Genomic DNA, 13,532 nt, shown 5'->3' with positions numbered 1-13,532 from the left:
ACTGTTCCTGTGTTTCAGGAACAACATTTCTATAAACTAACTGGATTTTAGGCATTGGGAAAGGCTGAGGGTCAGAGGCTTGTGCAACACTTTAACAACTTATCATTTTGATTTCATGGGTAGTTAATCGGTTGGGTGAATCTCACGAAAACTACCAGAAAATGCCCCTTTCATTTTCCACCAGAAAAAAAAAAGAAAAGAAAAGAAAGAAATTATATTGTGAATAATGAAAACTAGGACACTTCTGGCTCATTTCTGGCATAGAATGTGCACTTCGCACAATCCAATCAATTCCTGTCTTATATTTTTCTCATATTGAACATCCAGTTTCACACAGAAGCGGTTATCAGTGACTCTACATATATTTCAGATATTTTTGCCCCCTAAATGGCCCCTTAAGGCTACTACGATTGACCACTTTGCGTCAGTCAGTGGGTGGTTCTTAAACAAAATAATCTGCAGTATGGATTTGCAACTTTTGTTGCCACAACACAGAAATTATAGTTATGTGGATTGTTCTGTATCATGAAGAGTGATCTTCTGACATCCTATGCTTTATCTTTTGTATAGGCTATTGTGTAGCAGTCAAGTGCACATACAGGGATGAAGACAATAATTGCAAGCAGAATAGACCAATATGGAGTAGACATCACAGTTACGTCACTTGCAGCTGCACATGTATGGCAGAAAAAACACTGGTAAGTTTGTTGAATCAGCTTAAAATAATTTGTTACCTCATAATGCCTTATAATTTTAAGTTCAGTCAACTCAGTGACCACTTAGATATTTCAGTTGATTCAACTTAAAATTTTAAGGCAAGCAGGTAACTTACCCAGCTTTTAAGTTTAACAAACCAACTTTTTTGTTAAGTCAAGTCAAATATCTAAGTTGTCTTTTAGTACAACTTAACATTTCAAGTTGACTAAACTTATTTGAGCTGACTGAACTTCAAATTTTAAGGCAGCAGGGTAACAAATTATTTTAAGTTTACTTAACAAATTGTGTTTTTTTACAGTGGCTCTTGGATGTCAGAAACGGATTGCGAATCATATATATAAAATAATGTCATCAAAAATGCCATTTGAAACTTAAAGCAGATGTTTAAATGTACAGACTAGCGGAAGAAACCTGCTATGATTAATCTAATTTTAAAGCATAAATTTGATTTAAACAATAAGAGATAAAATGTACACTGTAAAAAACAATTTGTTGAATCAACTTTAAATAGTTACCAAGCTGCCTTATAATTTTAAGTTCAGTCAATTCAAAAAAAGTTTAGTCAACTTAAAATATTAAGTTGCACTAAGTGTCAACTTAGTGTATTTTTTACAGTGTATTGTTGTGCTGTTGGATGTCAGAATCGGAATGCAAATTATATTTATAAAGTACTGTTGTCAAAAACACCATTTAAAACTAAATGCAGATGTTTAAATGGATAGACTATTGGATGAAATCTGCTATGATTACTTTAAAGCATAAATTAGATTTAAACAATAGGTCTACATACTATTCATATCCATTATGCAGTTCATTAGGAACGTGTTATATTAGCCCTATAGTTACAGCATGAAATACTATTTAAACCTATTTTATCTTACAATTCTGACTTTTTCTTTTTGCAAATACAAGTTTATGTCTCATATTTCAGACTTTATAACTCACATTAACTCAACAATAGCAAGTTTGTTCATTCTGAGGAAAAAACAAAAGTGTGGAAAATAAACTAAAAAGAGAGAATGACAGTTTTTTTTATCAGAACTGTGCGATGTAATCTTGAAATTGTGAGAATAAAGTCAGAATTTTGAAATGTAAACTCAAATTTAATTTTTTTTATTTATCATTTTATTCCATAGTTTTCATAGACTGCCACTTCAAAACTGTCATTTTCTGCCACCAGATAGGCTCTGCCTATAAAAACGGCATCACTTGGGTCATTCTGTGGACTTAAGGGTTGCAATTTCTTTATTTTTTAAAATGAAACAATATGCAATATGAACAATTACACCACCTTGAGCCAACAATGTGGCAATATGTATATATATATATATATATATTTAAATTAATTATATCGAATTCCAAGCACCACAAAACTGCTCGTCCCCACAGCATGTACAGTGTGGAAAAAGTGCTGAATTTTGAGTTTAAAACAGTTTTTTTCTACCATCTAAAATACAATAATGTATATATAACTATAACTACTGTAACTACTGTATTTATAATATGTGATATACCTGTAAATATTATATATTATAAAATATATAATAAAAGTAGTGGTCCCCTGTAGTTGTGTCACTGGTGTTACCGTTTAACAAAAATGTCTTATGATTTCATATGAAGCTTTTAGTTGAACTCACTGGTATGACTTGCTTTATTGTTAGGGAATAGTGAACAAACTAATACAAATGGATTAAACTATCTAATTTAGTGAGTATAACATGACTGCAACATATGGTACTGAACCTTGCAGCAGCCATTTAGTAAAATGCATTTTTTTTTTAAATGAAAATTATTTACCCCCATCGTTTGTATATAGGGAAAAGGCCATCTAATATTGTGGTCTAAGTTAAAATTAAAATAAAAATATTTTATGGACATCTTCCCATACCAAAAGTGGACATTTCTTTATATAATCCATCTTAATACAGTTTATAATGTTAAGTCAGTAGCTGTTTCTATATTCTTCAAGCCTCTGCTCCTGATGTGCGCCAATTAGTCCTTCACTGGAATTCGCGCACTTGCAAAATTCAAAAGTTAACGGTCATAACGGTAATTTTCGCTCATCGATAGACGGATATGGATGGCTTTGTCTGCGTGGACGTTTACTGTGAGATTAAATATATATGTTAGAGACTTTTAAAAGATTTGACACATTGAATCATTGAATCAAGAGTAACCGCAAGATTCTATAACTAAAACTGAAAAGAAGCCGAGAAATCCCAGCCAAACAGTAGTTTTACTGCCTGATGATATAATTTGCAGCTTTTAAACACTCTAAATTGCACTTAAGTAAATTATACAAGATAATCAGAGTACAGTTGAGGCGTAGTGCAGTTTAAGGAAAGGGATATGTTTTCCTGACAGGAATGTTGATCAGCGAACATGTCTTGTGTGTTCAAAGGCTGTTTATGACAGTAAAGCAGTTGTAGAGAGGTCGTGTAGGTTGTTAAAGGAAGCCTGCGGGTATGAGCAGGCGTGCGTTTACCCGAGACGGGTTTGTAATTACCTGAGTCCTGACTTGCCGGTGACGTGTAGAAGAACAACGGGAGAGAGAGAGAGTGAACTAGAGAGAGAGAGGGGGATCGATGGAGGCGGGTCACAGCGGAGCGGAGGAGCATCTCTCTTTCAGCTCTGTTCGTTTCGGAGGCGCAGTGACGGACATCCCGGAGACGAGCGCACTGGACTCGTAAGTTCTGGCCATTATTCCATTGTTAAATGCACTTTTTAGCTTCTTCATGAATGAATTTTGGATGTCAGAGGTAACATGAGTAGACTACAATTGGATGTGTGAACGTTTATTCGCTTTAATACACTGTAAAAGTGAAAATGTGCAGGCGTTACCTTAAGGAGCTGCCTATGTCTGACCGACATGGCTTTAAAAAATGACTTTTGTTAGTGTCACCCGTAGTCGTTGATTCATTCATGCTAAATAATACTTTTAATACCTGTTAGTTTGATTGATTGTTGCACATGAAACGCATGTCTAGGTTTACTTGACGGATCTTTGTACAGTGCAGATGAGAACGGAAAATAATTACGGGAAAATGTTTAAATCATGTTTTGTTTTGTTTTTTCTCCTTTTTTCTTTTATTGGATGTAAGTAGTGTTATATGTTAATTTTATAAATTGTATTAATTATAATTTAATTGTGTAAACTTTGATGACTTTTGTTATTATTATTTTATATTATGCAGTACACGATGGCATCGTACAATAGATTCACACCGGTAGATTCACTGTTCATTGCTTTTCTTCTTTATAATGATTTTTGAATGAACATACTGAACAATATGAGATGTGTGCTGTCCATGGTGCTGAAATCACGTAGGCTGTAGCGTTTTCCCCGTTAACCAAGAGTTTAATTGTTTTCCCTCTCATATTTTGTTTTTCAGAAAAACATAATTCAGTCTTGAACAAGTAGATTTCAAGTTTGAAAACCTTTTCATTCCATCCACTCAATGTGAAATGGGCATTGCGTAGTTGTTGGTTTGACTCTGTATGCACTTATGCCTTGAAGAATGAGAGTCTTAGGGAGTAGGACCGTTGAAATAATGCTATGCGGGGATAGAGAATGGAGGACCCGCAAGAGTGCATGACAAGCGGGTCGGTGTCAGTTTGAAGAAATAATAAAAAGAGGAGAAACACACATCACCACCTGAAGCCATGGGGATACGACATCTCCTACTTCTGTTGGTCTATCTAGACCCATTGTGCGTCCTGAGCGCATCCACAGCCAAGCGGAGCAAACCACCTGCAAAGAGACCCCCGAAAGTCAAGGAGGTCAACAGCACCGTTGCTCCGACAGTGGCTCCCCGACGGATCACACAAGTCCAGGCGCCCGTCATCGGCGATCACGACACCTGTCTCGGCTACTACGACGTGAGCGGCCAGTTTGACAAAGAGTTTGCCTGCAACAACACTGACCACCGGTACTGCTGCGGGAGCTGCTTTCTGCGCTTCTGCTGTCCTGTGAAAGCCAAACGGGTGGATCAGAGAGTCTGTACCAACTACAATACGCCCGACTGGATCAAAACCCAACCGCCTTCACCGGCACCCACAGGGGACACATATGACCCAGCGCTGGACCAGACCAACACCACCGTCTATATCACCTGCGGGGTCATCGCCCTCATTATCATCCTGGGGATTTCTGCCAAAGTGGCCTATGATAAAGCCACCAGACCACCTCAAGAGATGAACGTCCACAGGTAAGTCCAAAAGATGTCTCCGAAAATGCAACCATTTGGTTAATGCATCACCAATATGACTAGTGATTGTGTAGCAGTGACGTACCCTGGTTAAACCACCCAAGAGCTGGTAACTAATGTTTGTACAATGCAAAAAAGTGCACTTTTACATTGTTCACTCAATGTTCAAATTCCAAACCTGTATACATTCTTGCTTCTGTGGTACTTTCAGTGGAGTCCATTTTTGTTAGGACCCCAACATACTTCAGGACCTGTACTGTTGGTCATTTTGGATGAAAGTGTTTACCCAAAGTATTTTAGCCCATTACATTCTCAAAATGGGAAATTATGAGGATATTGACATTAAAAATATGAAACGATTGTATTTTTAATTCTCATTAGCATTGCTGATCAAATTATTTAGATAAAAATGCAGATAAACAAACTATGTTTTAGAGGAACTTAAGAGGTATTCTACACCAAAAGTGTTTGAAGAGCACAGACTGTGTATAAAATAAGAGTGATTTATCATTTTTAGTGTATGAGAATGAATGAGGAAACCCAAATTGAATGAGACCTTGTCACACATTTCATTTGAAACGTACAGTACATAAACTAGACCGTAAGTGAAAGCTTTGTGGTCTTGATCACAAATTAAGCGCTGGGTTCTGGGTTAAGATGGAATATTAATAGTTAATTGCATACTGTATTAAATCTAGGACTCATCTGCGTCTAGGAGGGATTGATTCTGGATTTCATTAGTCTTGTGCTGAGATAGAGGTCAACTGGAAACCGTCGTAGTAGAGGGGAAGTAGGTCTTCATGGCGCAGTTTGTCAATAAGACAGATTTATATTGCTTTGGTTTGTCAGTGTCAAAAAGGAGAAAGGTTTCTTTGTTTTTGAAGGACAACTGTGTTTTATCTGTATTGCTTATTGATTAAATTTAGGTTGAAAAATAGAAGTCAGAATATGTTAACCGAAAGTGTCGAATTTCCATTAAAATGACGTAACATTGACTTCCCAGTCACTCGGAAAGGCAAAGTCATTCCTGTGCAGAGCTGTTGAGAGTATTAAAGATGGCACATTGCTCTTCTCTTATCGAACTGATCCATGTTGCAAATATGAGTCAAGCTCAGACAGTCTGATAAGAGTTTGGCTGGCACTCACAATGAGGCTTATTGGATTTGGAAAGACCGAATGACATTCTGTGCAGCCGGTTGACACTTAAAATGAACAGGCTGTTGTTATTTACTCATGGAGTTCTAAACCTATATGACTTTCTTTCTCCAGTGGAAACCAAAGTGACCAATGGATGATGATGAACCCAAAGAAAACACAGTAAAAGAAGTTCATTGGACTTAAGGCTGGACTTTTAAAATCTAAACAGATTTAAAAAGCACTAGGGATCACACACTTGCCAACTTTGTAATTTGTTAGAGAGAAAAACTGGGCATCCTACACTAAACAACTGAGGATCATACACTACCGGACTTTAAAGTCCCAATGAATTCAAAATTGAAGTTTTTTGGCTTTTAGTATGAATATGTTAGCCTTGAGGTTATCTGTAAGGCAAAATTTGCATTTACAAGATATAAGCATTCAAAACTTACTGTCTCTAACTTCCGCCAATGTACAGTAGACCAATAATTTTGATAACATCATCCTGAACTTCAGCTTCTCATCAAACTTTCTGTCCAATCAAATGCTCTTAAGAATCCGAAGCGTCCCGCCCCTTACACTATAAAAAAGACGCTGAAGCTCCAGCTGAAATCGGTCACTTGTTCATTAGTATTTTCTGTACGGTAAATGGCACGTAGTGCGCTGTATAGGGGATAGGAAACGATTCAGTGTAAATATGTTTTCCATTGGTGCGAAAGAAGTCTGGTTTTGCGCTGTGTCTGCACAGACCATAAAACATATCAGAACCATTTGAATTCTACACAGAATGCTATATTTTCATGCAATATGGATGAGATGGTGGCTGTCAAATGTGGATTTACCAAGCTTAACGGCTCTGGAGTGAAGTGTTTTGAAACAAGCAGCGTTATTCAATATGTTGACGTAATTTGAACTGAACCAGGAAGACAGGGCGGGTTCAAGCAGTCCTGCCCTCTTTTTAAAATAGCTAATAGCGTTTCGTTTATCGAGTTTGGTAAAACTGCATTTGACAGCCACCGTCTAATAGTAATAATAACATTTCTCCTCCTAATCTTGTTCATATCACTATAAAATATAGCATTCTGTGTAGAATTCAAATGGGTCTGATATGTTTTGTGGGTTGCGCTGACTTGCGCATATGATACAGTATGCACATTTTTCTTTTGCATATTTACACTGACTGAATTGTTCCCTGTCTGCTATATAGTGCACTACATGCCATTTGCCGTACAGAAAATACTAACAAGTGACAGATTTTAGCCGCAACTTCAGCATCTATTTATAGTGCAGGGGGCGGGACACTTTGGATTCTAGAGAGCATTTGATTGGACAGAAAGTTTGATGGGAAGCTGAAGTGTAGTGTGATGTCATTAAAATCATTGATCCATATTGGCGCAAGTTAGAGACCGTTGCAAATCATTTAAACTTTGTGTGAGCACGTCATAAATAGAACGCAACAGCAGATTACAGTTGGGGATTTGCCGTGTCGCGCCGCCCCGCGCCGCATCCAGTGTAGACAGCATAATAGGTTCTAATGTATTTTGTTGCGCCGCGCCGTGCTGCTCGCGTCCGGTGTAGACACGTTGTTATAGATAACCTCAAGGCTAACATATTCATACTAAAAAAAAAAAAAAAAATAAAAAAAAAAAAATTTTTTTTTATTTGATGGGGACTTTAAAGTTGTTCTGATCACAACAAACTCATGCACAACAGTCCTCAGGCCCTGTTTACAGTAGTGCATTTTTGTTTTAAAACAGCAGTTTAAAATAAAAACAGCCCTCCCCTACACTGTTGGTTTCACTGCGTTTCAGAAACTGAAAACGCATGTCACCATTCATAATGACCGTTTACACTAAAACGGAATCCCAGAGTTTTCAAATTAAAATGGGGGTCTGCAGGGTTTTTCGAAAATCTCCATTTTTGAGTGTTGAAAATGCCAAGAGTAGTGTAAACGTCATGCGTAACCGCAGCAAAAGTTATGCGTTTTAAAACAAAAATGCTGACCATCTGTGACCATCATACACTACGTGGTTTTCTATCAAATCTGTCAGCTCAAATCTGCAGATTGGCTTTGTCTTTCAGCAACTAGCGTCAAATTTTCAAGACTGTAAATCAGGGCAAAAATCATGTAGTGTGTTTCAGCCTTTATCTGCTCCATTTCAAATCTTCTGAAGTCAGTTCACTTATGAAAAATTCAGTCTTTCCTCACACAGAACTATCATATGCCTTCAGAAGTCATGAAATGTAGACCACAAGCCACATAAGCTACTTGACAGTCCCTGATCACTTTTATTGTGTTGATTTTTACTTTTAAAGGCCCTGAGCATTTATATATTCCCCTGAACTGATATTGAACATTTATCAAAGGGTTTTGGCGCTAAAACGACCATCTCAGATCTGTCTTGTTCTCCGTCATTACTTGCCCCATTTTTGACAAACCGTCCCTGCTGCTCACTGTCTCGCAGCAAACACCAGTGAAGTTTCATATTACGGTATGAGCCGTGAGGGTACAGAATGTTCCAGAACATTTGTTTTAACATTTCCACCCTTTGAATCCGCTCTGCTTCATTTAGGCCGTGTGTAGAGGGTGGTAATTTGCACCAAAATATAGTTAAATATATTATGAGTGTGTTTACCCAGGGGCTCAGATGTGTAGTGGAACAGCTCCGGGGCTGGAAGGCTCTTGATGTGCTGTGTGTGTTTTGTGTGTTTTGTGTGTTTGAAGAGCACAGGCGCATGAAATGTGGTTTCTCTGAGGAGAATGTCTGGGTAGGACTAGAAATGAGACCTCGGTCAATGAGGGACAAGATCTGTCTTACGCCTCTCTGGCTGATTCATTGTGAATCGATTATAAGGACTATAGAGTTTTTGTGAGTAGTGTAGTATAGCTTGGTTGTGATTTGACCTCATAATTCATACTGGAGACTGATGACAAAGTAATGACTAAAGTATTTTAATTACATCACACTGGGTAAAAATGGCTTAGCTTGAATGGATCATGGGCTGTAATTGAAGCTAACTTATGACTCATTTGTGCCAACACAGAGCCCAACTACTATTGTGTTACATAATTAGATTGCTCATACCCTTTCAGCTCCTAGAAGTAAACTTTTTTTTTTATTTAGGCAAAATTTGATTTATTTTAGTAAAATACGACTTGGAGTTTTCTTAATGCGATTTACCCACTTAAATTTGGCTTACTTTCTTTTTCAGACTATGCTTGCCTTAAGAGTTGTTCTCTTCATCTTAAAGAGATAGTTCACCCAAAAATGAATATTTGATGTTTATCTGCTTAACTCCAGGGCATCCAAGATGTAGGTGACTTTGTTTCTTCAGTAGAACACAACCGAAGATTCTTTACTCAAACCTTTGCAGTCTGTCAGTCATATAATGGCAGCCAATAGGACCAACGGATTTGAGAGTCAAAAAAAAAAAAAAAAAAACCTACACAGACAAAACCAAATTAAACCCTTCGGTTTGTGATGATACATTGAGGTCTTAACACACAAAACAATCAGTCTGTGCAAAAAACTGAACAGTATTTATATCATTTTTTAGGACTTGAAAATGAAATTGTTTACTTGGTAGCACTGGTGCTCCCAACTTCAAAAAGTTAAGTGCACCAAAACAAATTTAGGAGCACCCAATGAATATTAAGGAGCACCACAACTGCCAATTGAGCAGAACAGCCAGCATGCGTCCCCATATTTCTTTTTAGTAATGCACCGATCTTGATTCTTAATGGCTGATTCTGATTGCCGATGTTTTACAAGCAAATGGGCTGATTCTGAAAGCCTTTTTAAAAATATTTATTTTACACTTTAAGCAAGGGACAAGAATGAATGAAAATATGAGTACCTGAACGAAATCTTTATTTTCTCAATTATAGGTAAAGCAATTTAAATTAGAGGCAACCACTGCATTTTTAAACCATCTACAGTATAAATAACAAAAACAATAAAAAATAAAAATAACAGACACAGTTCTTTCTTATTCGTATTAAGTGCAGAGAATAAATACAGCCATAATCAAATTAGGCTACTCTCTCAATATTCAAAGTGCAAATAGAGAACAAATTTTTCAAGCATGATACAGAGCTATAGAAAAATTACACAACCTATTATAGCCTACATACTAATAACAGCCTAGATATGTTATGTAGCCTAATAATTTGCGCACATTAGGGAGTCACACTCTAAATGTGGTGTATTAAAATTGCTTTTGAATGTGCGTGCACATTTTACTTTCGGTTTAGTTTTAAGTTTCATTTCTGTTTAGTTTCGTTTAATGGCACAAAAGTCTCTGTGGTGCTAACCGTGCATTCTGCAATACAAGACATTAATTTAACAAAACAATTTGAAACTGGGATTTTGAAAAGTATGTCCCCAGTGAAAATTACGCCCCTGAGTGAGTGGAACTCTGCCGCTGAGTTGTCATCTGATGTGAATGTGTGCCGCGTTGTACAGTATATTGAATTGCAGAATTGCATCTGACAGAATGTGTGCTGTAGCATGAAATATAGTATATTTCTTCAAAAGCAGATTGTGGAGACCTTTTAATTGTCCACAATCAAAAATCGTCATATCACACACCCCTAATTGCAATGTAGTTTGTACAAATCCGGAACAGAGGTCGGATGAGAGGGGGAAAAGTCCTGTTCTGAGTTTCAGCTGCGTGCAGTGTCAGTGACAGGGAGTAATTAATGGCTAATATCTCAAATCTGCATTAAAGGTAAGAATTTAAAGATTAAGTTTAATTGGTTATGTAATGGTGGAGAGAACGGCGAAGCTGTCACTGTATCAGCTCACCGTAGTCTGTGCAGTAATAGACTAGCGAAAGTCGCACCACAACAATTTCTCGCACTCGCACAAATGCTCCCAAATATATTTTGAGATCACACAGATTACATTTTGGCAGCATATGCGGCCAAAATGGTAGCAATGTCCTGATTTTTTTACCTTTGATCCACCACAATGTCCAACTGTCCTAAACGCGCTATCAACAGCCGGGGCGTGACACGTCAGCATGCTCTGACATAGTACACAAAAAATTAAGGTGTTTTAAAAGGTTCTTTACAGCGATGCCATAGAAGAACCATTTTTGGTTCCAAAAAGAACCATTCAGTCAAAGGTTCTTTAAAGAACCATCTCTTTCTTACATTTTTATAATCTGAAGAACCTTCTTTCACCACAGAGTACCTTTTGTAAAACAGAAAGGTTCTTCAGATGTTAAAGGTTCTTTATGGAACCATTTAGACAAAAAAGGTTCTTCTATGGCATTGTGACGCACCTTTCTTTTTAAAAGTGTAGACGCATGCACTGAAGTGATCTGTCATGTGTATACGTCACTCATTGAGAGATTGTGAGTACGACATCTACTCAAAATGGTAATTACTTGTGCTTGTCCTGATTGTTGCAACCAATTAAAAACTAAAAGATTATGTTTGCTTGCGCAAACTCATCTGGGAGTGTTGACTTTTCACCGATTTCGTCACGCGCTGGCTGTTGTGAACACGCTCAGGACAGTTGGACATTGTGGTGGATCAGAAGTAAAAAAATTATATAAATACTGTTCAGTTTCTTGCACAGACTGATTGTTTTGTGTGTTAAGACCTCAATGTATCGTCATGGGCCACAGGGTTTGATTTGGTTTTGTCTGTGTATGTCTTTTTTGACTCTCAAAGCTGTGGGTTCCATTGATTGCCATTATATGACTGACAGACTGCAACGGTTTGAGTTAAAAATCTTCATTTGTGTGCTACTGAAGAAACAAAGTCACTTACATCTTGGATGCCCTGGTAAACATTAAATTTTCATTTTTGGGTGAACTATCCCTTTAAACATTAGTCAAATCATCAAAGTGCCTGTATCTCTTTCAACTGTTTTCTCTTCATCACAGTGATGTGACATATTGAGGAGTTTCTTTGATTATAATGCCGTCTAATTGTCTGGTGCTGATGACATAATCAGGAACGTGATTGGGCAAGCAGCTGCAGTCTTGTCCGATCGCATCTTCCCCGTGTGATGACTCTCCAACTCTCAGCTACCCAGAAACCCCTGCTGTGTCTCAGCGTGTTGTCTCTCTTTGTTTAAATATTGATGCCGCTGTCTTAGACACCTGCTGAAATGGCCAGGGAATGATCAGCCTGTAGGAGAAAACATCAGAATCAAGAAAAATCCTTGAGAGAAATTCACTAGTCAGGAAATAAGGTAGAAAGAACCTGACTTGGCAAAAAAATCGTAAATATGAGATCAGAGCTAATGAGTGCTAGTGCCATGAATATGTGATGTTTAGCATAATTTCAGAATATTTTTGGGTTGTTTTTTGCCTGTAAGATTGTCTACTTTTGATGGTCTCTCATACATATTTTATTTGACCAAAAATACAGTAAAATCAGCAAAAATGTGACATATTATCATTTGAATTAATTGTTTTCTAAGTTAATATATTATAAAATATAACGTATTCCTGTAATCAAGGCTGCATTTTCAGCATCATTACTCCAGTCTTCAGTGTCACGTGATCCTTCAGAAAACATTTGAATATGATGAGTTGCTGCTCAAGAAAAATCTGATTATTATCGATGTTGAACAGTTGTGCTGCCTTATGTTTTGTGGAAACTGTGATACTCTTTGATAAATAGGAAGTTTAATTGATTTTAAATATTTATTTGATTTTTTTTTAGCAGTTTTGTCTTTACTGTCACATTGGATCTATTTATTACATCCTTGTTAAATAAAACTATTTTTTTTTTAAAGTAAAACCATATATGTTTTAATATATATAAAGTTTGACTTAAAAATGTTAAAATAAAATTTAGGCATATGAATGAAACCAAAACAGTTAAAAGTATCACACAATGAGCCTCATTTATGAAACATGAAATAATTTCAGAACAAAAAATGTATGCAAGGTATGAAATATAAATGATTTTACACAGAAATGTATTCTGCTCTTCATGTTTCATGGACGAGGCTTGAGGTGCATGATTTGTGAGTTTGTGTTTTTCAAAGCATTATGGTTAAAGATCATTTTGTCGACTTTGATCATAGGGCTCATTGATCTTGACAGCCTAGATGCCTCAGTTTTTGAGTGAATAAAGCATTATTTGTGGAAAATGTTCACTCAAAAACTGAGGTGCGTGAGCTCAGATCGATGAGGCCTACGATCAATCAGTTTGAAAAAGAAACAGAAAAGAGTTTTGTAAGCCAATCATTTTTGTCTGAGAATACCACAAGTGTTACAAGGTGGGAAAATACTCTTTAAAATGGACAAAATGATCAAATTTCTTTAGAATGTGTATTGTTATAAACTGGGTGAGTAAAGTCAGTTTTAGTCCAAGAAAATCCTCCCTGGGTCAAAATGGCATGAACACACAATTTGGACCCCCATTGAAAAAAAAAAAAAAAAAAAAAAAAAAAGGGGGAAAAAAGAAGGAAATGTTATCCTGGACCATATATATATATATAT

General features: G+C 36.7%; 1 protein-coding gene across 2 annotated transcripts in view; it reads left to right on the top strand.

Annotated features, from left to right (window-relative positions):
• The first annotated feature begins 4,380 nt into the window (after nucleotides 1-4,380).
• The window catches only part of LOC141343664 (protein shisa-6-like), a 161,921-nt gene continuing 152,769 nt past the window's right edge, over nucleotides 4,381-13,532 (top strand). For both annotated transcript variants that reach the window (XM_073848265.1, XM_073848258.1), the window contains exon 1: nucleotides 4,381-4,925. In XM_073848265.1, coding sequence (XP_073704366.1) covers nucleotides 4,381-4,925 — 545 coding nt within the window. The remainder of the gene's footprint in view (nucleotides 4,926-13,532) is intronic.

Source organism: Garra rufa, chromosome 1, assembly GCF_049309525.1.
Source record: "Garra rufa chromosome 1, GarRuf1.0, whole genome shotgun sequence".
Classification (NCBI taxonomy): Eukaryota; Metazoa; Chordata; class Actinopteri; order Cypriniformes; family Cyprinidae; genus Garra; species Garra rufa.
This window is presented reverse-complemented; position numbering and strand designations above follow the sequence as displayed.